Source organism: Scomber scombrus, chromosome 1, assembly GCF_963691925.1.
Source record: "Scomber scombrus chromosome 1, fScoSco1.1, whole genome shotgun sequence".
In the NCBI taxonomy this organism is placed as follows: domain Eukaryota; kingdom Metazoa; phylum Chordata; class Actinopteri; order Scombriformes; family Scombridae; genus Scomber; species Scomber scombrus.
The window spans coordinates 21,979,391-22,005,882 of record NC_084970.1 but is presented as its reverse complement, the minus strand read 5'-3'; the positions used below and the strand labels follow the sequence as shown (position 1 = coordinate 22,005,882).

Sequence of the window (26,492 nt, the reverse complement as noted above, 5' to 3'; positions counted from 1 at the left end):
TAACAACACCTACTTAAATTATAATTTTAACTTAAATTAGGTTTATAACCAACAATCCCTAAAATACCCACCCACCACTTTACTCTGTACCAAAAAGTGTGGCTGGCCTTCCCTGGCAGTGAGGCGAGATCAACAATGTTTTTATTTATATATAACGCTTTGTTATAGTTACTGCCACCCTATATTTAATCAGTTTTAACCCTGAAGTCACATGATATTGGTATTCGATCACAAAATAGGTTGTTGCTCTATATTCAATTAGTCAGAACCGAAATAGGAAAAATGTCATTCTCTTATAACTTCACCGTAATCTGATCTGTTTACTTGTATTTATTCATTGTTTTATTTTTTTATTTTTCCTAATATTTTCTTTTATTTTTTATTTTTCCTAATATTTTCTTTTATTTCTTTATTTTTCTTTTATGTGTATTGTTGTGTTGCTGTTGTTGTTTCTCGATAAAATAAAGTTTAAGAATAAGAATAATGAAGTTATCATGAGACCTTGGGATATGAATAATTTTGGGGTTAAATGCAGTAAAATGCTGTGCTGTATTTATTCACCCACACCTACAGAATATGTGCCAATATGATGTCCACCACCAGGGGGAATCACAGTCTCTACCCTGCAAACTCATGTCAGAAGCAAAGAAGAATTACTTCCGAAAATCACTGAAAGGCTTCCTGAAAGCTAACGTTAGCTCGCTGCTAAGTTAGCATTACCACTGTATTTACAAGCGAGCCTTTAGCTTAGTTAGTTTTCTCACCGTTGCCATGAATTGACACCGACCTGTCGAAGCCCCTTCAGATAAACGTCTCGGTGGGTAAAACATTTAACGGAATACACATCATGTTAGAAAACTGTCATTTTTTTGGTAATGTCTAAGGTTTGTTAACGCCAGCTGACGTTAGTTAAGCTAACGTAACATGAATGTTAGCTGCTGTTTGCAAAGTTAGCTTCCTAGCTAACGTCAATTTGAGAGAAAAAAGCCACTCTCATCGCTGTTTTCGTTGTTTATCTTGGACATTAGCACAAATAAGTTGTTCAGTTTTTCCTCAGGTCATGGTCAACGTTAATGGTTTGGGGTGACATTGATTTTATAGAAGCTAAGGGGAAGACAGCATACCAACGCTGTTTTCAGTTGTAGTTTCTGTTAAATCTGTAAATGAGCTATTATAATAACGACAGCTTGTTGTGACTGACATTTAACACATCGATTTAACATGATAACATTTTAGATACTATTTTGACTGGTGCTCGAGGGCAATATAGACTGCTTTATTGTGTATAAACAGTACATGAAACGGTCACTTATCTCAGCTCTGTGTTTGTAGTGGCTGGTTGGACATAGAGGAGTCAGGCATGTACGCCTCTGGTAAATACAGTTCGCGGGGGCCGGCTCTTATCCCACGGATGAAGACCAAGCACCGCATATACTACATCACCCTCTTCTCCGTGGTGCTGCTCGGACTCATCGCCACTGGGATGTTCCAGTTCTGGCCTCACTCTATTGAGTCCACCGCTGACTGGACCCTGGATAAACGCAGTGTTCATGATGCACCTCTGGTCCGCCTCCCTGTCTCCAGTCCCATTCCTGAGAGGGGTGACCTCAGCTGTCGCATGCACACCTGTTTTGACGTGTACAGATGTGGCTACAATCCCAAGAACCGTATAAAGGTACTTGCCTTTCAGATCCACCTTCACATTGGGTCCTTGATTGGTCCTTGGTTAAACACAGTATTGAAATTGTTGTTTTTGTAGGTTTACCTCTACCCTCTGCAGAGGTTTGTGGACGAACTGGGGGTTCCCATCAGCAGCACTGGACTGTCACGAGAATACAATGACCTTCTTAGTGCCATCTCCGACAGTGACTTTTACACGGATGACGTCACCAGGGCTTGTCTTTTTATCCCATCCATTGATGTGCTGAATCAGAACTCCCTGCGTGTCAGAGAGACTGCCCAGGCACTGGCAATGCTACCCAGGTAAAAGTTTACTTGAATCTCAGTCATGAAATTAATTTACATCTTTACTCATTCCTAATCAAAACACATAATAGTTTTACTAATTTGTCACTGTCAGTTGCAGTTGGGTACTCTGCAGTTATTCCCAATTATTCCCCATTAAGAAATTATTTTCCTCAAATTGCTCTTACATGTGTGCAGTTATCATTTTTTAGACCGGGATTGTTTTATTACCAAGTAACCTATTAATTGATTTTTGAATTCATAAATGAATCACTGAGGCTATAACATGTCGGGAATAAAACACCAGATAAGTTACATAAGACACCAGAATCCAAAGTGATGTCTTAAAATTGTTTTCTAGACGTAGCCAACATTCAAAAATTCCATTTCACAATGTGATAAAGAAAAGAGCAAATAATTCTTCACATTAGGGTGTCTACATAAGTTAATGTTTGATATTTTACAATTCACAGTTACTTACACAATTAACTGCAAAACTGCTATTATTCTGTAAATTGATAATCATTCTAGCACTAATTGTGTGTATATTGTTATAGGTGGGACAAAGGAATGAATCATCTACTTTTCAACATGCTACCTGGAGGTCCTCCAGACTACAATACTGCTTTGGATGTGCCCAGAGACAGGTAGCTTCATCTTTAAAAGCCATTTGTGTAACATAAGACTGGGTCCATTATAATCAGCATCATTGTGCAAAACCTTGGTGAAATCTGAAATGAACAGTAATGTTTGACTTTTACAACATTTTAGCATGTTAAAATAATACAGTGATATTAATTACATACATTGCTGTGTTAGGTTGTAGATACAGAACAAAACCATAAATAATTTCTTGTTCATGTACATCCCCTTTTTATTTCCTGATTTATTTTTTTTATAGCTCTTTTGTAGTCAGATGAAACTGACCTAAATTTGCATACAACAATCACACAACCTCAAGTACAACTGCTCATTATCTGTAGTCACCCACATGTGTTATGATCACTTTAAGAAGATGAAAGAGATACTTATAAGTAGTTAAAATATACTATAGCATATTTTCAAGAGGCCTTAAGGATATGTTTCAAATTTGGAGGTATTTACCAGCAAAGACCCCTGTATGTGTCTCAAGATATCCTGTGGGCTAGAGTGATGGTTGTGGATGGAAGAGGTTGGGTTTCTGAATATGCAGCCTTGAGACAATGAACACTATCTTTAGCTGTAAAGAATTTCCTGGGCTCATCCAGCTGGAGTCCATTTGGCATGGAGCCTCATCAGAACCAGGTGTGGTTGACCGTTAGTGTGTTTCCACTTTATATTCACCTTGCTTGAAAGCAGAAGGGAATCCAAAATACTTCTTATTACCTAGATATTTGAACGGTATGGGTTCTGTTAACCAGACCAAGATCCAAGCCTTGTTTGATGTCACTTCATGTCTCACATCAGAATTGTTGATAAATAGTTGCTCATAGGAAGCAAAAAAGACGAATGAGTGCATTTGTCTGTTAGAGTCAGTTCTGTTTCTGTTGAACTCCCCAGTGTGTTGAAGCATTGTTACAGTCGGGCCTGTTGTGTTTGTTTCAGAGCGCTGCTGGCTGGTGGTGGTTTCTCTACATGGACCTACAGACAAGGTTATGATGTCAGCATCCCAGTTTACAGCCCCCTCTCCGCTGATGTTGAGCTGCCTGAGAGACAGCCTGGGTGAGCTCATTTCACTCTTAAACTCTCATTATCTTGTCGATATACTTACTAAATTAATGAACACTGCAGTGATCCACTGGAACATAATAATGTGACACCTAGAATGGATATCTAGATAAAATGATTAAAGCTTTTGTTGTTTTTATTTTTTGGGTTAGTCTTGATTAAGGAGTTACACTTAGCAAAAAGTATGACTTGATAACTAGTTTCATATCTCCTGTCTTCATCCCCCAGACCCCGGCGCTACTTTATTCTGTCCTCTCAGACTGCCATTCACCGAGAGTACCGTGCTGAACTAGAACGCTTGAAGGAAGAAAATGGAGAGGCACTGCTCCTTCTGGACAAATGCAGCAATCTCTCCCAGGGAGCTGCCTCCGCACGTAAACGATGCTACAAGGGGCAGGTGTATGACTACCCACAGATCCTGCAGGTGGGAAACGACTGTGTGAAAAGATGCATAATCGTTCTTTACTGTACCACTTCCCTAAATTTTTCAACTAAAAATCAAATTTGTTATTTTCATATATTCATATGTTTTTCCATCCCAAGTCGTAATATTTATACTATCAACAGTTTCTGTTTGGAAGAGGCCCAATTGGGCTATGCCTTATACTTGAATCTATTGTGTGTTTGTCCAATGAAAAATCACATGTCCCAATAACAGTTTTATCACAATGCATCTCTGCAGGAATCATCATTTTGTGTGGTTTTGAGAGGGGCTCGTTTGGGTCAGGCTGCCCTCAGCGATGTGCTGCAGGCTGGCTGTGTCCCTGTCATCCTTGCTGACTCCTACATTCTGCCATTCTCTGAAGTACTTGACTGGAAAAGGTCTGTTTAAGTCAATGAAAAAAAAACAAGTAAATGGCATTTATTGTCAAGCTTTATTCAGATCACTTATCTTATGTTTATGGTTTTACACAGGGCATCTGTGGTTATTCCAGAGGAGAAGCTCTCTGAAATGTACACCATCCTAAAGAGCATTCCTCACCGACAAGTGGAAGAGATGCAGAGACAGGTACCGGTCTCAGTGTCTCGCTGAAAAGAAAACATTTCTCAGCAACAACACATTTAAATACATTTCATTCAATTGTAGTTTGAGTACTGAGTAGAGAACCCCCAGACTGACATGTTGGTCTCGGGGGGTAGAGCACTTGCATGTCATGTCTGAGATGTTTCTGTGCCTTAACCAACCGACCAATCCAAGCCTATGAAAGCCAAAACTAACAGACACTTGGTTATTACCCTCATTTTTTTTTTTAAGTTTGAGTTCCCTCCTCCTTTGCTCAGTCTACATTTTAAAAAGCTTTCAGAAGTCTCAGCTATGTTGATTTTAGCTCAACTGAAATGACGAGAGTCGGCTCACTCTTTCCTTCCATTTGATAGCTGTATTGAGCCACAATAAACAAAGGTGAAAGTAGCTAGGGGAGAATTGTACCAGTTCAGCTGCTCCTCATTCCCTTGTATCAACTCTAGTCCATTTACCAATTATACTGGCCAAACAGACATTTTATGCCAAAGGCTCAGAGACGGGCTTGGGGTTGGATTACACCATACAAGCTATAAAGGTGGGGCCTTATGAGATGGGGGCTTTCTGCTCTGTATAGCTCATTTAACATGGTAATATAGATCTGTACTCTTCTGCTTTTTCTGATGGTCTATGTACGTCAGTTCCTCTATTGGAGTAATTTAGCAACCAGTTTGGTGAAACTAAACATAAAGCTTTCTTTAGTATTTTATATGCACTTGGTCACACTAAACCCACTCTAAAAGGATCAGATGTTCACTGAACATAGTGATGGTTATAGAGAAAATCCTATGATTCAACTCTCTTCAGTTCACCTGTAAACCATTTTGTTTCAATTCCCTTGCTCCTCCTGTCCTCATGCCAAAGTGTGCTTGAGCAAGACGCTGAACTGAATTAATACAAAAGGTCCATCCCGTCCAAGATATTTGTAATGTTGTACTCTTTTACCTGCATGAATCTCAAAACATTACTCTATTGCTTTCTGTTAGTAAAAATATGTTTTTAGTGCTGAGGGAGATAGATCAATTCCTAGTTATTTGCAGAAAGCCTCAACACTTAATTTGTTGAGCTGCATGAGTGTATTTCATTATTTGACCAGCAGAGGGCTCAGCAGTCTTTGCTTTGATAGTGATTCTATGTCTATGTTCCTGCATAGCCTAACCTTTGTGCTTACTAATGTAAAACTAGGATTTGACAGCGCATACTTACCTCAAAGACAATACCATACAATTTGGACCACTCACAACTCATTTCATTGGTACAGTTTAAGCTTTGTCAACATGCATTAGAGTCAAAAAACAAAAATGTGTGATATATCTTCAAGTTGCAAATACAGAGAGCTACTTCAAAGTCTGTGATTGTTGAGAGGTGGTTTTGTTAAAGGAGAAGACAAAATTAACTGACCAAAACTTATTAATTTGAGCCTGTCTGGGTAGCGATAGGTCTTTGAAATAATGGCCTCAAATAAGTATTCATTGCTATTTATTAGTTGTCATGGTGGTTAGACATGTGTGTTACTTATACAGATATATTGTTACCTTGCGAGGCAACTGGATTTGCGAGATAATGCGAGAATCCATTTTGTCACGCTTCAAGTTATGCGCTTGTGTCTGTACCACTGTTGGTTCAGACCAATCGGCTTCCTGCAATGATTCTCACTGATCTTGTGATCTCGCAAATACAGCCTCCTCGCAAGCAAAGACTGTGATAGACAGATGTTTTATCCAATCACAGCCCTTTTCTGAACAATTTTCAAGGACAACTTCTCAGATGGTTTTGTGTAACAAACCGTCTGGCGTGTCAAGTCAAATATATTAAGTAAAACCTGTGTAAGGGGGCAGTCACACGTCACATCGCCCTGTAGGGACAGAACATTTGGTTAACTCAAGCGACAAGTCTAATTGGAGACCAGGTCAAACTGTGATAAACTGTTGTTGAGCTTTAATTAGTAGTCAGCAGACTCATTTCAGACAACGGAGCTCATTTTCAAACTTGAGTTGATGTAATCGCCTTCATTTAGCTCACATTCTAAAAGATCACATACTACACAGCTGCGAGATGTTAACAGTGTTCAAGTGAGACCACTGAGCCAATGTTTTGCATACTGACTCCCATGAGCCTGGTTGGGTCATACTTTCAGAATAGGACACATAAACTGGAGACCTTTATTAAATTAGCACAGCCAAATCAACTCTGTTATTAAATTAGAATATAAATGCAAGACTTACTCCTCCGTTTCTGTATTTTCTTCAACTCTACAAGGCTGGCCTTTTTTTCTTTTTCTTTTTTTTTCAGTCTGTTGATCTTAACTGTCTTCTCAACTTTGTTGTAGCATCTCATACACAGTATAAAATCTATGTAGCTTTCCCAGCCCTCCACCTTGCAGAACAAACACTGGCTGCAGCTGATTTATAGAATGTCAAGTCTGTCAACTCTCCCCTGCCTTATTTACTACATCTTCAGTCTAGAATTTTTTCACATGCAGCCCTTTATACATAACTTACAGTCAGACAGGATGATGACAGGTGTCACTGATTGCAGATTTGATCTCCCTGAACTATCAACTGAAGTTTGCAACCATATCCTAATACACATTCTTTTAAATACTCATTCCTTCAATTTCACAGCCCAGAGTTAAATTTGAAGGCATTGAGATGGAACAGAGCACAGTGTAACTCTGCAGAATATTGAGAGGTGGCATGAGTTTGGTCATCTGAAATCCAGAAACCACACGGCTCACTAGTACCAAGGCTGCGTTATCTCACGAGGCCAGCTGGCTTGTAGTTGTCCTCTAGTTTGATTTACATCCGGGACACCAGGCAGTCATAATAATTATAGAGCAACGTCTTTATGAGCATGGTTCAAATTTAATTTTGTGACGTACCTGTCAAGGGAGCTGGTGGATGAAAAAAATGTCTGACCAAAAAATATTTTTTACTAACCCTAACCCAAAATTATAAATTGAATTGTATTATGAAGTATGGCCTTCTGTTGTGGATGGTGTGCTGCAGGTCAATGGTAGTGGAGGAGTTGTGCTTCTTTATCTACGGTGAGCTAAGTTGTACAATGAGGAGATCTGACAGGGATGCAGGTATCAGGGTGGATTTCCAATCAGTCTTGACCTGTATTAAAAAAAACAAGCAAAATTGTACCTGTTTTCTTTTCCACTCCTGCAATTAATCTCCTCATAGCTAGCAGGGGTCTATTTCAACTGCCCAGATGACAGCAACAAGTACCTCATGTACTGTAACCAAAAATCATGAGGTTTGACAACTAATACAATTATGTACCACGCATGACAGACACGGATCTAGCAGATTGAAGTGACAGCGAACCAGCAGTTCTCCAGTACGTGTAGGAAATTCATTTTTTCCTACTGGTGAGAGTGGCGGGTGGGCTCCATAATTTACTCTCCAAAGAATAAATGTACCCACATTTGACGCCTGGTGGTTGTTAATTTTGGACCCTGCGTATGAGTGTGTAGAAATGTTTTGATCACAGTTAAAAGTTAAGCGCTAATAAATCTTGAGTAAAACAATCTTCCCAGTGAGCTGCGCACAGGATTGAAACAGATTTGGTTTTGCTGCTGTTTCTGATTAAGTCAAAAACACTAATGAATGCCCAGTTCTGTCCACAGCTCACTGGCTACCAGTTCTGGTCTATAGGTTGAATCATGTGTCAGGCACTTGACAACGTCAATTGAATTAAACAAAGTGATGCAGACTTCTGTACTCTAAACTGTTTCTGATCATGACTGACCTAATTATTTTAAACAAGAAGAAAAGAGTGGAGAAAACTAAAAAAGAGGGGGAGCTGCTGATCTGGAAGGAAAGGACAATATTAAGTTTAAGTGTTACATCTGATGACTGTTGACTTAAAGAGGAATATATTTTTGAACCTGTACCTCTTTAGATTGTTTCCTTTATATCTACATTTTTTGCAGCAGGTGGACAAATTGTTTACATTATACTTTTTAATTTTGTTTTATTGTTGAGATAAATTGTGGTTAGTTTATGGTACATCAAACACAAAAGAATTGTAGATTATGTCTCTAGACTGGATGCAATCCAGAGGTTGAGTAAGGGTTTCTCTTCTTCTCTTGCAAGCCTGTCTCTTCTTCCCTGCTCATAAAATTTTTTGCAGGCGCTGGGAGAGGGTGGAGGGTGATGGGATAGTGATGGGAGGGGCCCTCGGGCCAGCACAGTTTGCTTTCTGCCTCCTACCAGTCGGAAAAGAAACTTTCATCACTGGCTGATTTATGGGCCGTTGGGATTCCCCTCTGAGATTAGAAAGTCTTTTTGGATTCTCCTCACCCTCCTTTAAAAATAAATGCTGTTTTTGAGTTGTTGTACAAGGCTACGTACCATATCATGGGGGTTTAAAGGGAATGGAAACCTGATCACATGCCACTACAGGCTGTCGTGGTCTAACATAAACACATTAGCCATTAATACACACCGGTGCATTATTTGAGGAGGACAAGACACACAAATATTCACATCCTCTACCCCGGAAATGTGGGTCATTGAGGAGCTGGTGGGGTGGAGTCGGGTCAGTGTAGCACGGTGTCTCCTGGCAGGAGACAGTGTTGTTTGAAGCTTCATTAACTCTTATAGCGTTCTCTCGCCTCTGAACTGTTCCTTGAAGTTTCTTAATAGAATAGGGGCAAAGGGACAGGACCTGCAGAAGGCAAGGAGGCTAGACACATATGTCATGCTCTTTAGATTCACTTTAGACTAATCAGTTCATTGTTTATTCACATTTTACCTACAGAAAATGAGTTTATTATTTCATAAGGAAAACAAAACACATTTAAAGCAGGTATTCTTAGTCACATTTTTGATCTTGGCTGAAAAAACTTTGTGAAGCAAACTTCGAAATGAGGGCAGTTGGGAAAGGGATATCCAGCTGATGTGATAACATCAAGATATGGGTTGAGAGTTCAGTTATCATTGAAGTCTGCTTTTCACATCAGAGATCTGTTGAAGTAAAACAGACACAGTCAAGTGAGATTTCAGAGGACTTCAGAAGAAGAGTAGTTGAAGGTCACGAGGCTGGAGAGGCCTGCATAACTGTCTTTAAAGACTTGGACCGGAGGGAAAAATCTGGATTTTACAGTCATGACTTCACACTGATGTTATCTGTCACAATAGCCATTATCCATTGCATAAAAGAGTTCTGTTTTATAAGCAATACCAGCATGTCTACAAATTAATGAATAATGTTATGTTTTAATGAAATCTTGTTTGACTTAAATGTCCAATGTGTAAGATTTGGCGGCATCTAGTGGAAACATTTATTACAGACATAACAATTAAAATTGCTCTGATACATGTTCATCCACATTATCTGTATGATGATTATTTCTGGGAACAGCAAGAGGGTTTTCTTATACCTATATGCACTGTGTGTGTTTTGAGTATGAAAAGATTGCCTTGTTTTAACATGTTTTTATTTATCAATCAATGCAAAAATTAAATACTGCACCTCTTCTGTCTACATCTGCAAAGTGAATTTTCCGAAAGTTGTTAAGAAAGTGCACATTTGTTCTCCATCTATCCATCCATCCATCTTCTTCCGCTTATCCGGGGTCGGGTCGCGGGGGCAGCAGCCTTAGCAGGGAAACCCAGACTTCCCTCTCCCCAGCCACTTCGTCCAGCTCTTCCCGGGGGATCCCGAGGCGTTCCCAGGCCAGCCGAGAGACATAGTCTCTCCAGCGTGTCCTGGGTCTTCCCCGGGGTCTCCTACCGATGGGACGTGCCCTGAACACCTCACCCGGGAGGCGTCCGGGAGGCATCCTAACTAGATGCCCGAGCCACCTCAACTGGCTCTTCTCAACGCGCAGGAGCAGCGGGTCTACTCCGAGCTCCTCCCGGATGACCGAGCTTCTCACCCTATCTCTAAGGGAGAGCCCAGCCACCCTACGGAGGAAGCTCATTTCGGCCGCTTGTACCCGCGATCTCGTTCTTTCGGTCACTACCCAAAGCTCATGACCATAGGTGAGGGTAGGAACGAAGATCGACTGGTAAATTGAGAGCTTCGCCTTTCGGCTTAGCTCTCTCTTCACCACGACGGATCTGTGCAGAGTCCGCATTATTGCAGACGCCGCACCGATCCGCCTGTCGATCTCCCGCTCCATCCTTCCCTCACTCGTGAACAAGATCCCGAGGTACTTGAACTCCTCCACTTGGGGCAGGATCTCATCCCCGACCCGGAGAGTGCACTCCACCCTTTTCCGACTGAGGACCATGGACTCAGATTTGGAGGTGCTGATTCTCATCCCGGCCGCTTCACACTCGGCGGCGAACTGATCCAGTGAGAGTTGGAGGTCACGGTCTGATGAAGCCAACAGGACCACATCATCTGCAAAAAGCAGTGACCCAATCCTGAGGTCACCAAACCGGAACCCCTCAACGCCCTGGCTGCGCCTAGAAATCCTGTCCATAAAAATTATGAACAGGATCGGTGACAAAGGGCAGCCCTGGCGGAGTCCAACCCCCACCGGAAACGAGTCCGACTTACTACCAGCTATGCGGACCAAGCTCTGACAACGGTCGTACAAGGAACGGACGGCCCGTATCAGGGGGTCCGATACCCCGTACTCCCGGAGAACCCCCCACAGGACCCCCCGAGGGACACGGTCGAATGCCTTTTCCAAGTCCACAAAGCACATGTGGACTGGTTGGGCAAACTCCCATGCACCCTCAAGGATCCCGCAGAGGGTGTAGAGCTGGTCCACAGTTCCACGACCCGGACGAAAACCACATTGCTCCTCCTGAATCCGAGGTTTGACTATCCGACGGACCCTCCTCTCCAATACCCCCGAATAGACCTTACCAGGGAGGCTGAGGAGTGTGATCCCCCTATAGTTGGAACACACCCTCCGGTCCCCCTTCTTAAAAAGAGGGACCACCACCCCAGTTTGCCAATCCAGAGGCACTGCCCCCGATGTCCACGCGATGTTGCAGAGTCGTGTCAACCATGACAGCCCCACAACATCCAGGGCCTTGAGGAACTCCGGGCCGATCTCGTCCACCCCCGGGGCCCTGCCACCAAGGAGCTTTTTGACTACCTCGGCGACCTCGGCCCCAGAGATAGGAGAGCTCTCGCCCGGGTCCCCAGACCCTGCTTCCTTACCGGAAGGCGTGTCGGTGGGATTGAGGAGGTCTTCGAAGTATTCCCTCCACCGATCCACAACGTCCCGAGTCGAGGTCAGCAGCACACCGTCTCCACCATACACAGTGTTGACGGTGCACTGCTTCCCCCTCCTGAGACGCCGGATGGTGGTCCAGAACCATTTGTTCTTTGTTTTGTTTATGTTTTGCTTTGTATTAGTACACTTAAAAATCTCTGTTCCATTTGTTCGTAGGCACGCTGGTTCTGGGAGGCCTACTTCAGCTCCATGAAGGCGATTGGCCTGACGACGCTGCAGATCATCAATGACCGCATCTACCCGTATGCTGCACGTTCTTATGAGCAGTGGAACAATCCACCTGTCGTGGTATGTAACTGTGTAGACCTGATGTTGACATGCATTTTATAAGTACCTCTTATTTTTAAGATTTCTCTCTCATTATTTTAACCTAAGTTTCAATATTTCAGGGGTATCCAATATTTATCAATTTAATTATCCTAAAGGCTGCTCCCTTCCAAAATACAGCTATATTCTGTAGAATTTATGCAGTTTTGCTTCTAGAAGTTTTCCCAGCATTCGGATGCCACCCGTCCAGAAAAGAGCTTTGACTATACAGACCCTCACAGTGCCACATTAGCCTCCCCACTCTCCTGTGCATTGTAAATCAAAGCTTCTGTGACAGAGTGACAGTAGATGCCTTCCTTCTTTCAGAAGCACCACAGATGTAGTGCTTCGCAGTTTGGTATAGACCCAACTGGCTCTGAGGCAGTCAGTTTGTGTCAGCAGTTCGGCTCTAGGAGGATGCCTCCGTTGTGGTGAAAAATAAGTTCCTGCATGTCTGAGTCACTGTGTTTGTAAAGAGGGACTCTGGATGTGAATAATTGTGTGTGTGTGTGTGTGTGTGTGTGTGTGTGTGTGTGTTTGTGTTTAACATCCCTGTGGTTATGGGAGTTTGTGGCTGCAGACAGCTTGGCTGTGCAACCATCTCTTAGGAGTTGTTAATCAGCCCAGTCTGATCCAGAGTCTCTATCTTCAGCCTGTGGGGTAGAGGTGCAAGCATGTGAGAATATGTCTGTTGATGCTGCATAGTAGTATCTGTTAGTGTCATTATAAACAGACACACTTAAATGCTAATATTAAAAAGGTGGTAGTCACAATCAGGTTGTGTTGGTGTAAAGAAGAACACTCTGACAGGTGTTTTAAATATTGGGAATCCAGTGCTGCTTAAATCCAGACAGTTATCCAGGACTAATGTGTTTCCAGACAGGTAGCTGATCAATCTGGACCATGGTTGGCTTGTTCTCCTTTGAACAGGTAGCTTGTTAATCAGTATTTCCACTTGACTTTGCTCTATTGTGTCAAAATGTTTGGTCAGAGTACTCAACCCTTAGCGTAATATATCAGCATCACTCAGGTCTCAAGGTTGATCCAGACTTGGAGGTTAATTGTGTTGGGGTGCGGACCCTAGACCATTCCTTCCTGAGATGGGAGATGAAGTGTTTTCTCGATGGATTCAGTGAATGGATGGTGAGAAGAACTTGAACAGAGCACTAAATAAATCAGGCAGAGATCCCCACCACCACCACCACTAACCCCCCACCACCTCTTGTAGTCTTCAGGCTGGTAATTGAAAGCACATTTCCCAGGATTTCTGGTGCCTTTAGGAGGGGGTTTTCTGAATAAAGGACAAGCTGCTTTTTGTGTAGGAGTTTTAGGCAGTGGGCATACTTGTAAGGTTGAGGTATCTCAGACTTTTAAATTTGCCAGTTTTTTTAGAATTGTGTTTTGGCCATCAATGAAGCATCTGGAGTGAATGAAGTTTTATTCAGCATTGATCACTCTAGTTAAAGTGCAGTGCAGTCCAAAAATATTTGTACGTGTTTAATTTGACTCTGTAGAAATTATTTCCTTTCAATCATTTGACTGGACTGAAATCTAGTTTGCTTAAGTGGAACCTACAGAGCCCTCCTGGGGTACCGAGTGGGAAAAAAAACTTACATGGATTTCTAAACCGTGGCCTCGGATTCAGAAGCCATGTGCATGGATGTGTAAGCCGTGTGTGGATGTTCAATGATTAATACACCAGAAATTAATTTGGATAGTCAGGTTTGAAACACATATACAAAATGTACATTAAGAAAGCTGACATTAACTTTTGATTTTTAGACTGTTACTTATTATTTTATAATTAATATTACTATTATTTAATGATAGTGAAATCAGTTAAATTAATTTAGCTTTGTAGTTTTGGAGTTTCAACTTTAATGTGTAATATGGCATTTATTGTGCTTTCACCTGATAACCAACATTGAGATGAGCATTCAAACTGTTAATGCTGTTCTAGATTAAAGTGAATTTAGTGGGCGGATTGGTTACCATAGTCAATTAGCTGAAGAACAGCAGATTTGGAAATCCGTGTGCACAGTTTACAAATCCGTTCACAGGGATTTTAACATCACATTTTTTTCCCTGTAATCCCAGGGGTGCTCCGGAGGAACCAAAATATTGAAAAAACATGTTAATGTTCTCATACTTGTAGGCTTTTACACATCTTGTGTTGCAAGTTTGTTTGCCTCATTAAGCAATACATTGAAAGATTAGATCAGACCTGCCTAAGCTGTTCACCTGTTTACATTAGTAACACATAATATTTGTGCTGATAAAGTTAAATCTAAGAACTTGTTTTAGTGAGAATGTCTCTTGACAGATGAGCCATTTTGAATACTTTTCTTCTTGAATACAGTTCTTCATTTTATTTTGCTCTTATTTTCGGTACCTTTTAAGGCTTTTCAAGTGTCTCAGATAAATGAAGAACCACTCAAGCAGTTCAAACAACCAAATAAAATGTTTCTTTTTAGTGCAAGTCAAAAAAAAAAAAAAAAGACTACTCAACTCCTTCAGATCTGTTGCCGACATATTGAGCTGCGGCTTTCTTTTCATCTAATTCAATCGGTTTGACAAATGACTTAAGTGGTCTGTGCCTCTTTTATTCTGTTTTTAATGCATCTGTGCTGCGTATTTGTGTTAGTTTAATTATTTCCCTCTCAGCTTGTTTGACAATGTGAGAACGACCACAGGGAAGTTTCCACTTGCCAGTAAAGTGACTTTTTATTGGTGGAGGAGTGACGGATGTCGTGTAAAAGGCAGCGACTGTGTCTGTGTTGACAGAGTTGTGTTGATGCTGTAGAAGGAGCCAGTGTGTGTTTGTGGCCACCTGGGACCAGAGAGGAGAAATGAGCTTTATTTGTACTTCAAGAAGCCCACAAATTGATTGTGTTAGATCAGCTCTCTTTGCCCTTCTCAGAGTCATTGCCATGGATGGAACATTTTGGGAGACTGAAATTTCATCAAGTTTGTGCATTGATGCTCCTTGACTTGCTACTATTTACATGAAAGTTTGAAAGAATGAAAAAGTACACCAAAAAGTTTTGTTTCTTTATTTGTGGCTAATGCTAACTGTCCAATCCAAATTTCTTTCTTAATTTCCAGTATTTAGTACACACATATAACATTATAAACTTCTCATCTGGCTTTCTTGGTTTAAAAGTGTCACTTGATCTAAGCTGGAGTCAGTGGGACTCTCTGGGTTTACAGGCCATATTAATGGGGAGCAATGAAAGAAAAGCCAACTTCCACACTGATGATGGGCAGCCACTATTCACTATATAACAGTGTTTCCCACCTTTTCTGCTTCCTCTTCCCTGTCCCACTCTTCTTCTCTCCTGGTTCCCAGAAGAGTTTCACCCATTATAATAACACCCCAAGACCTGCATACATAAGAGAGAAGCCAGCCAGTCCAGTTTGAAAAGTCTTCTCTGCTTTTTCTTTGTCATGAACTGCTGCTTCTGTAAAGTTTACGTGGCATTCTGGGCCAATGTCTGACTGGACGTTTTTGGCATTCTATGCTCTGCCTCTGTTAGACCCCAAGAGACATTATTGGATGATTCTTGCTCCATAATAAAAACCATCATCTGGAAATTATTGCAGGTGACCTCACTGTCCAGTGAAGCACTGCTATAGTGCATTAAATCATGGAAAATGTGACAAATCAGGGTGACACAAAAGACTAAGCTGTACAGTAGTTTTCAGTGGAAATGAAAAAGATATGCAAGGCTTAATCTGCTCATGTTTGTCTTTGTTTTCTGTCTTGTGCAGAAGTGGTCGAGTGTGAACAGCCCTCTGTTCTTGCCACTTATCCCACCAAGAGCACCTGGGTTCACAGCAGTGGTGCTTACCTACGACCGCGTTGAGAGTCTCTTCCGGGTCATCACAGAAATCTCCAAGGTGCCTAGCTTGGCTAAGCTGCTGGTTGTGTGGAATAACCAAAACAAGAGTCCTCCTGAGGGTGAGTTTACCCACGCACACATTATTAATGTAATTCATGAAGCTTTGAGGATGAAGTTGTATATACAGTCAGGTACACCCAGCTAAATCTAATGTGATCTAATAACCTATAATGTCACTTCTACAGCACACTGACATTGAATGGATTTACTAATTTGTGCTCACAAATTAGTTTTGTCCCTCTATGACACCAGCTGGGCTTACAAGATGTGAGTCTGGGTGTTGATGCCATAGTGGTTTTTAAGTCCCAGAGTGAGGCCTCTGATGTATAACAGATGATGTATACTGATAATAGAAAAAGCTGCCAAGTCTTATCTCTCCAGAATAAATGCAGGGTGCGCTCATTGCTTGAGCTACAGCGCTCTGGCTTTCTGTTTCATAAAGGGATGAAGAAAGTGTAGAGCAGCTTGGTCCCTCCAACTGAAAACAAGTAACAGAATAATAACTGATAGCTGAACAGCTGTAGTCATCTGAACACCATGCATGATGTGTTTGTATGAATATAATCTAGAAGACACCAGCAGGTCTTAGTTATGACTGACCACAGAGTATTATTACCTTTTACGTCTGTTTTTTCTGTCTTTCGTGGTTGTTACTTCATCAGTTTAAGTCAGTCAGAGAAGTGTCAGAATAAACTCTTATTAGTTGTTATTTATTGCAACTTGCGCTCTAATCATTTTCCTTAACATGGCAATTAAGTACACAACTGTTAACCCGCGCCTTTACCCCACTGACGGCTTAACTCAGACGAACACTGTTCTGGACCAGGAATTAAATCAGTCCTGCTGCCTTAAGAGTTGGCTAACGTAATGAAGAAGTGAGACGACTTTGAAGTGCTCCCTCATGGTTGTGAGTTGCCTTTTCATTAGAGGCGTCAGCGGCGCCTGGCTGGAGCTTTGTGACCCATTAGAATTAACAAGGGGCCATTGACAGGTCAGACTCATGGGGCTCAGTCCAGTATGAGGGAAGATTTCTTTCTCATTCACACCAAGCCTTGGTCTGATGTGTTTACAAGCTGCTGTTTTTGCTTCGTCCCATGTTTCTTATTCTATAGGAAGATGCTGACCAAGGATAAAATGTCTTTGTACGCAGTCCAATATTATTTCTTATTCTGTGTTTGTAACAGGTTTGAATGTAATTTTTTTTTATCAGATCGTCTTGACTTGCTTTCAATGTTTGTTTTGTTTTTTGGCAGGATTACAGTGCTGCCGTACCGATACAGCAGATATGAATAACTGCCAAACAGCCTATCAGCCAAAGTTTTTTCTTAAGAACACAGTATTTGTTTTGTTGCCCCTTGTTTACAATTTAAAAAGTTAAGGTATAAAGGAGTTAATAAGTTATTTGTAGGTTTAACAGTGCGTACATCTTGACTTATGCCAAGATGAGGCTGAATTTAGATAATAACCTTTGATTCCGCCACTCCTGCTGTCTCTTCCCAACCATGGAAATGGAAGAAGGGCTGACAGGAACATAGACAGAGTGAAAGAAGAAACTCTGGGCATTTTAACCTAGCAGTTTCCCAACAATAGCTTCTGACAGGAGTCCTCAGACGTGGTTAGGCGGACCTGGAGCTCCTCTTATGGTCTGCCAGGCCCTTGTTACACCATTAAGGAGGGGACACATTCTGTGTGATCCGTCTGTGCCATAGTCCGTGCCATGGACATTGCCCAAGGTCTTTGAAATGTTCCCCTGAAAAAATGCTTTGTTGATCTGCCTCATGAAGAATCGTAGTGTGGTTAGATTTGCACGTGCTTGGGGTTAGCGTAACGATACAAGCTATTGAGTGAAATTAAACTCCCAGAACACAGTTTTCCACTGCCAGGACAGGCTTCAAATATCTGTCAGTGGTGAATGACATCATAAATTCTCACCCATCTTCGGGCACTGATAGCAGCCATATTTATAAATTTGCTCAATTTCTGTCGAATATACCAAAAAAAGTGAACTATACTGTCCAATACTATGTACTGTATACAAGAGTTAATTTCTTTATCAGTCAACCGGCCAAGTATTTTATCTTGTTTAATTAGTAATGAAATGTCATAAAATAGTGAAAATTGCTCATCACAATTTTTCCAGGGACCAAGGTGATGTCTTCAAATAGCTTGTTTTGTCCAACCAGTACTCCACAATCTGAAGATAGTCAGTATACTGTCAGTTTTTGTTTTTAAAGTGGTTTTAAATCATTAATTGATGTATAATTCATTTTTTATAGATTGACCAATCCATTAATTGTCTCACCATTTGAGCTCTATATCTATGTGTGAAAAGTTAAAAATGCAGTGGGTTCTTGTTTTGTTGTCTTCTCTTGGCAGAGTCTCTCTGGCCAAAGATCGGTGTTCCTCTTAAAGTTGTGCGAACAAAGGAGAACAAGCTGAGTAACCGTTTTTTCCCCTACGACGAGATCGAGACAGAAGCTGTGCTGGCAATTGATGATGACATCATCATGCTGACATCTGACGAACTGCAGTTTGGCTATGAGGTGAGGAGAAAAAGAAAAGACTTTAACCTTGATCATATTTTCCCGTCTTTCCCCTGATGGCATGTAATGCAGGGAACCATTTCAAGTTGATCCCAGAGTTTAAAGTCATTCAGGGCTATTACAGTCTCATTCTCCACTAGTGGGGATTTGACTGCCCGCTGGTTGTGTTTGATGTGTGAAGAATGATGACAGGTCTAGAGCTGATGCTTTCCATGCCATACCTGCCCAGCCCCACTTAGCCCTGCACACTCACCTGAATGCATTTAGAAGCCATTTAATAAAATTGTGCTCAGTTTAAGGATAATTACATTCAATTAAAGGCAGGATACCATAGAGGAGCTGTCTGTCAGACTAGATGCCCGTGCCTTTTGGTTTCCATTGAGCAAAAATATTCAGCTTCCAAGCTTCACCTATCTTTTCATTTGACTACCAGTAGAGATTTTTGGCTCAGAAGGATATTTGGATTCTTGAGATTTATTTCATAATTCTTAAATGAGTACTTAAGGAATTGAATATATTTCTTCCACAAATTTGGGGGATTTAAGAGAAATATTTTAAAAAGAATAGCCAAAATGAGAAGTTTAACAGTACACAAAATTCATGGTTCAGTGCGATTGAGGAACAGCAGAAAAAAAGAAATTTAGGAAAATATAAACATACAACAATGACTCACTAATTGTACTGCCGTGGGAAAAGGAAAACAACCTTTCTGTTTCTTGCTAGGAGTCAGGACATCTGCTGACAGCTGTTTTATGCTGATTTATGGTCTAACTGTATATAAAGTACTTAAAACTAGCTCTACCAGCAGCGCTACAACAGTAACTTGCTGCTTACACACTGATGCTTCAGTATTAATAATCTACAGGGAGACGCATTTTTGTCTCACTATGGAGATAACAGAGCATAACTTAATAGTGTTACACTCAGACAGTGTTATGCATCTCTGATTTGTCAATCTGATGGCAGTGACACTACAGGGGAACCAGGCTACTCTGGATAAGCTGGCTAGCATACACCCATGGGCATACCTTTTTAGATTTTGTGTTAAATAGCCTGGACACCAGTTCCTAATATGATTCTTTTAGTGTAACCCTGCCTTTCTCACTTTGGTTCATGTCAGCTCAATCTGTCTTCCTTCCTGCCTCTTGCTTCAGGTATGGAGGGAGTTCCCGGACAGGCTGGTGGGCTACCCAGGCCGGCTGCATCTCTGGGACCATGAGATGGGGAAGTGGAAATATGAGTCGGAGTGGACCAATGAGGTCTCCATGGTTCTAACAGGAGCTGCCTTTTACCACAAGGTAACCTGGGAATGCCTACCTGAAACGGAGTAGTTTTGGCTGCTTGATCTCTGCCCCTGAAAGTTACTCATGGATGTTACAACTTTTTTCGGAGTAATGATGCACACAGAACCAACTTTGAAAAGGAAATTGTACATTTATAACTGGAAATCAAATTAAATATGAAGTTTACATAAAGTATTACAGAGTTTCCCGTAGAACTCTGTTTTCAGGGATGTGAAGGATTGGATTGTAGGCAAGAGGGTTACAGTGATAGACGAGCAGTGTGTCATAGGTAGGGTGAGGTTATCTGACTTGTACTTAAACGCTCAAACACTCACTTACGTTTAAAGCAAATTCTAGAGCAGTGATTCCTCCTACATATTCTTGGGTCATCCAGTCAAACAGTGTGTTCATTATTCTACATAATGAATTTGCAGTATATTATATGCTATTATGATATTATATCCATATGATACTAAATGATCATTTGTTATTGTGAATCTGTTTCCATTCCAGTACTTCAATTATTTGTACACATACAAGATGCCAGGAGACATCAAGAACTGGGTGGATGCCCACATGAACTGTGAGGATATTGCCATGAACTTCCTGGTGGCCAACATCACAGGCAAAGCTCCCATAAAGGTACATTCATATCACTGACTGGTCTGGGTGCTTTAAACTTGCAGGGGGAGGATGAAGCCTGACAGAGCGGACCAGCATCTCTGGGTCTGATCAGTTCTCACCCTCCTACTTCACTGCCTCTCCCCCTTCCCATCACACTGACTTTGCCCAGGTGCAGGGGCCCGAGCTAAAGCCCAGCCTTAACCTCCCTTATCTGGGTGTCACTCATTGGCACTCCCCCTCCGAGTATGTTTTCCTAAGCTTACCGGAGCTCACGCACACCCTGCCATCAAATAGCAAGCTGCACACTTCCCCAGGCCTGCATCCGCACTCCCACCTCCCACCATATCTCAGACAGGTTCCTTCAGAAAACACTCACCCGAACTGTCCTCTTCTCTGTGTCTTTCACCTTCTTTCCTCTTATACTCACACAATACATTCACAGGTCGAGTGTTGGATGCCGGCATGTGGCAGGGTGTAGATGTGATGGAGGTTAGACAGAGGAAAGCCATACATCATCACTCTAGTACTGATGAGAATTCAGTTAATTTCTCCCCACTGTGTATGACTTCTTGTAGGATGCCATAGACTGATTTCACCAGACTGGACAGTTTATTAGCCACTGTCTGGACTGTTGAGGTTTGACAAACGGTTAAACTCAACTGACTTGATACTGAGTGTGACTTTGTTTAGGTGACCCCCAGGAAAAAGTTCAAGTGTCCAGAGTGTACTGCCATAGATGGACTGTCACTGGATCAGACACACATGGTGGAGAGGTAAGATTTGTCTTTTCTTTTTTTTTCCCCACCGTGTTGCATTATAGGCAGCTCTCATTGGCATTTTTTCATTTTTCGTCACATTCTGTTATGTGTTGCTTTAGCTGAGTTTTGCTCATAGCACAAACATCTGTAAACTGCAGTGAACAATGTCTTCTTTGAGCAGGAAACATAACCTGTGGGTGCATGGGATAACAAACTCGTGTGAAACTCACTTTAAAGAGCGTGGTATTCCAGAAAGTGGGTTTAACAAACTATAGACTTTACCCTGAACTCTGAGTTGATGAACCCTGAGATGGGAAACTCAGCTGATCAGAGTCAGTTCAGTCAACTTTAAGTATGCTCACTGTGAGTTGAGCTTGTACTTGGTGAAGCCATCATCAATGGAGGTCCGATACCATGATTCACCATGGTATGGGATGTAGAAATATTAATGCATGTCTATGCAGACAGTGTACATTTACCCAAAAATGTTTTTAGCATCTTCACTGAAGATGCTAAATATAGTTCAAGATTGAAAAAATATATAGATCAAAGATTTAGAGACATGACTGTGAGCTCACAGTCTGATCCAGTAATGTGTTCAGTGATTTGCACTTGTAAAAGGCATCGATGCTTAAATACAGTAGATCTTAAAATTTTAGACATCAATTTGTATATTGACTCAAAACCATTCAGTGACCTTATTTCGGCTACTTCAACAAATGTAGTAAATTTAAACACTGCCACTGAATTGCTGTTAAAACAGGTTAAGACCATGTTTACACCCATTTTTTTTTTTTTAAACTCACTTTTAAACTACATTCTGCATTCAATCAATTACTGGATATAGCCACTACATGCCAGGAAACAGATGTAAGCATGTGATTATAGTTAATGTAGACCTAAAATAGAAGAAAAAATACTTACTAAAGAAAGATTGAAAACTCAAACTCAAACTCAAATATGACAACAAAAGAGAAACATAAACTCATCCACATCCAAGTCTATGATTAATAAGTGTTGATCAATAAATAAATGGTTGTGACTTGCTGTTGAAGTAAATGTGTTTTGTTTTCCTTTCTAGATCTGAGTGCATCAACAAGTTTGCGTCAGTTTTTGGCACAATGCCTCTGAAGGTGGTGGAGCACCGCGCAGACCCAGTTCTCTATAAAGACGACTTTCCAGAGAAGCTCAAGAGCTTCCCCAACATCGGCAGCCTCTGACCAGCCTGCAACAGATGTTTGGACCTCGTCACAGCCTCAACTCATCATTTGCCACCATCACCATCATCTTTTCTACCAAGATATCAGTATTCAGACTGAACTGGTATGTGAGTATGTCACCTCCCAGTTTAGTTAACACTCACATTTCCATTGATTTGGTTTAAAATATCAATTCTACACTAATCTACACACTAATGTTACATGAACTGCTGTTGGAGTGTTAATCAAAGTCTAAGATTTGATGGACAGACTGACTGATTGGAGGCTTGTGGTCCCTCACTGTTGCTGTTTTGGAGCTTGAAACTTTGGGCTACAGCTCCTCTGGAATCAGTGTATACAGTGTATATATACTATAGTATACATATATATATATATATATATATATATATATATTTTGCAGCAGTGCTGTATAATAGTCATAATTTATGATGCTATCGCCAGGATTTTTTTTTTCAAAGACTTGGACATGGACCTGAATCTTTTGGTTGTATTGTATGAAAAGAAAAAGTAATAAATGTTTAATTTACATGATATATAGCTCATGATTCAGCAACATATCTATGTAGGGTTTATCAAATACAAACCACAGTGGCCAGCAGATAATGTACAGTAAATGGTTCACAGGAGGTCAGTTTTACACAATCTGATGGGACCATTAGACAAAGCTAGTATCATAAGTCTAATATTTAGAGTTGAGCAGCTGCCAATTTAAGAAAAAATGTTGCTGAGCTACTGTAACATCTTCAATTGTAAGTTAATACTGCCAAAGGAAGCCTTTCTTTATATTTATACATTAAAAAAGCAGCGGTGCTAGTGCAGTGTCCCCTGACTCATGCCATGAGTTGAATTGTGCATATGAACACTGCATTAATTATTTGTTTGCCATGCATTTGAAGTCATACTGTATCAATAGACAAATCTACATGTTTTTCAAAACGGTGTATAAAGCAACTGTTGCAATGCCTGGTCTTTTTTTTTTTACCATTTTATTGTAGCTGTTGTGTGTGTTTATATTGTTTTGTGTCCCCTTCATCATTAGATGTCAAAGCTCCAATGAGTAGGTTATAACATGGAGAGCAGTGCTGATGTAACATTTCCTTGTGGTGTTTTTATTTGCCTTTTTTATTTTCATAAGGTCAGTTGAAATTGTTTTAATTTTTGCTTTTGACTGATTTTATGTATCCATGACTTTTCATACATGATAAATAAAGACCACACTGAAGTGACTCAGTTGTATGTATATACTGTGTGAGCGAGGTGGTGAGGTTCACTCTGTGACCATCCATGACACGGCACATCCACTGTTCCCTCCAGCCTGTCACCTGTTGTTAATATACGCTGCCTAATCCACCCTGTTCAATGTCAGCAGTACAAAAGGGCGCAGTTCGTATTTTTGTCAACTTCAATTAGTGTGATACTCTTGCGGGTTGTGCGATCTCATTTCAGCACTCGTGTCCCTTCAAAGGGACTGAAAAGCGTGGGGATTTCTGAGTGTGACGACAGGGATGACATTATTTTGGCAGGGTGGTGCGATGCAATAAGACGCTGCAAATTCATAGTCTTTTTTTTTTTTAAACAGCAGACAACTATTCACACGTTGTGGCTTATCAGTGTCTTTTGCTAATGACCTGAAAGGCTTAAATACTAATGAGTGAATAGTTGCCTTGATTTTTCTGTATTGTATGTAACTGTTATTCCAGAGTTTGGGGTGACATTTGGTTTGCTGAGGAACAAGCATCACTATAACCTTGCAAGAAAAAGTATCAATTTTTTACTGTTTCTCTTGTTGCTTTAACCTTTCCAGGTTTAACCTTTCATTCAAAATCCAATAAGGAACATTGATTCTGAGTAGAAGTGCAATAACTTATTGTACTTTAATCACACAACACAAGCATAAGTAAATTCATACACTCATTTCAAAAGACAGCTTAAAGCCAAACAAAAACTTGAAAAAACCTTTTGAAACTCTTAAGAATTACATATCTTGAGAAAAACAATGGTCAAACAACTTTAGAAATACAATTTTACTCAAATACTTGATATCATTGTCTCACAAAAACAAAAAAATCAAAACATCAAATTAGTATCATCTCCAAGAGTCAACACTTCAATCCATTTTGCATGCACCAAAAATGTACATGCACACAATAGCACACATATTTATTATATAATAACTCCTATACTGATTGCCTGACTTCAGTAGTATTAGAAAATGAGAAAAAGTGGAAGATGACCTCAGGAGTTATGCAGCATTCAGGAGGATAACACTTTTTATGTGAAGCTAATCTTGAATTAACAGTTCTTACATGACTGTAGGACAATCGACTGAAGCAGTGATATGGGATAGAAAGAAGGGGTGTAGAGGAAGACATCACTGAAGATGTTTTCAGCGCAAAATTAGCGACTCATAAATACAGGAGTGAAAATGGTAAACAGTGAGTATACATTGTGTTAACCTGAGCTACTGGATGCCTGTATGTCCATGTGCATACAGGCTGCGCTGTGCAGAAAAGCAGTCTACATTAAACCAAGGCAAAGACAGACAGCCCTGTCTGTCCTGACACACAATACTGCAGCCCCCCACATGGCTCAATGTTAATTAAAAAGCCTTCCTCGGTTTGGTGGTGTGGCTGTGCCTCGCCCCTGAGCCAGAGATCCTCGAACCCTGCAATGGGGGTGCGGTTTGGACCAATGGACACAGTAGAAGTGAGCAAGAGGGGGAGAGGCACAGTGCAATGTGTGTGCTGAGGTGGGTGAGGAGGGGGGTTGGGGAGAATCTTTGAAAGCAGAGCCATGACAGCTGAGGGGGAAGCATGTGTGAGGCATGTTTGTTTTGCATTTACCCCCTGAGCGCAGCTGTGTGCACTGTCCTTTTCCCAGAACACCGGAACACAGCAGACGCCCTCACGGCTCGCCCTCTGTCCAACCCCTCAGCAAGAGCAGAGGGGGCCCCATGTCCACATTTCCAAGGAGATCCTCTTAGTTTTGAGATACGTACTGTACAGTCAGGATTATGCATACGCCTTGGATTTGGACCAGAGAGTAAAACTGGATGTAATTTGAACGAACACGGGGTGATGTGCTCCGCTGACAGGTTATAGCCTGCAACCCGCTTCTCTTACCTGCCCAGAAGGACAGTGAATGTGGTTCCATTTAGGGAATTAGCAATGGTTGCTCTGCCTGAAGGTGTACTACAGGGTCGGGTTCAGTTTCTGAAACCATGCAGTCCTTTGTTGTGCTTCAGGCCTCAATCAGGCCCTACAAACAAAAGACGACCATGCATCACCTCCTAATACTACATTGGAAATCTCATCTGCTATTTCTGTCACTCGAGGAAGTAGTTACCAGGGGGGATAAATAAGGTTGCCGATTTCCACTTTAGCCCCTGCCTTGCCCCCTTTTTTGTGTCCCTATGGTCTCTTCCCTCAGAGGGTCATGAACAAACACAGACATATTGTTTCGAGGCTGTAAACAGAGCGGAGACTGATCTCTCTATCATGTTAGTGGCTTTACTAAGACTACTTCTGCTCTGATATCAGGCCAAAAAAATGATTGAGATTGGGCTCAAACAACACACATGTTGAAACTCTGGGACAGTATTGTCACGGCCATGTTTTCTTGTGCTGCTCCACACAACCTTACAATTTTTAACTATCAAAGTTTGTATCTGGTAACCATGTCTGGATAAACTTGTTTGGGGGTCAAGGCAAGAAAACTCTTCATTATTTGTTGCCAAGATCCATAAAACAACCAGTACTCCTGTGCTGCAATATTATATAAGGGTGTTTTTTTGTTTTTTTGTATGCCTTTTAGTTTGTGGTAATTTGATTAAACACAATTTAATGTAGCATAATGCACCATATGAGCACAATTAAGCTTTTCATTTTCAATACGTGACTCTTGTACAAGACATCACCACAAAGTTATGTAACAAAGAAGGACCCAATTGAGAT

General features: G+C 41.1%; 1 protein-coding gene across 1 annotated transcript; it reads left to right on the top strand.

Annotated features, from left to right (window-relative positions):
- Positions 1 to 682: 682 nt before the first annotated feature.
- ext2 (exostosin glycosyltransferase 2) lies at positions 683 to 22,888 on the top strand. Its single transcript, XM_062423235.1, has 15 exons — positions 683 to 817; positions 1,333 to 1,675; positions 1,760 to 1,983; positions 2,523 to 2,612; positions 3,550 to 3,666; positions 3,901 to 4,096; positions 4,355 to 4,494; positions 4,588 to 4,681; positions 12,060 to 12,191; positions 15,981 to 16,170; positions 18,488 to 18,654; positions 19,809 to 19,952; positions 20,451 to 20,579; positions 21,252 to 21,334; positions 22,401 to 22,888. Exons 2-15 carry the CDS (start codon positions 1,361 to 1,363, stop codon positions 22,537 to 22,539), a joined length of 2,160 nt encoding a protein of 719 aa, XP_062279219.1. The 5' UTR covers positions 683 to 817; positions 1,333 to 1,360; the 3' UTR covers positions 22,540 to 22,888.
- The last annotated feature ends 3,604 nt before the right edge of the window (positions 22,889 to 26,492 follow it).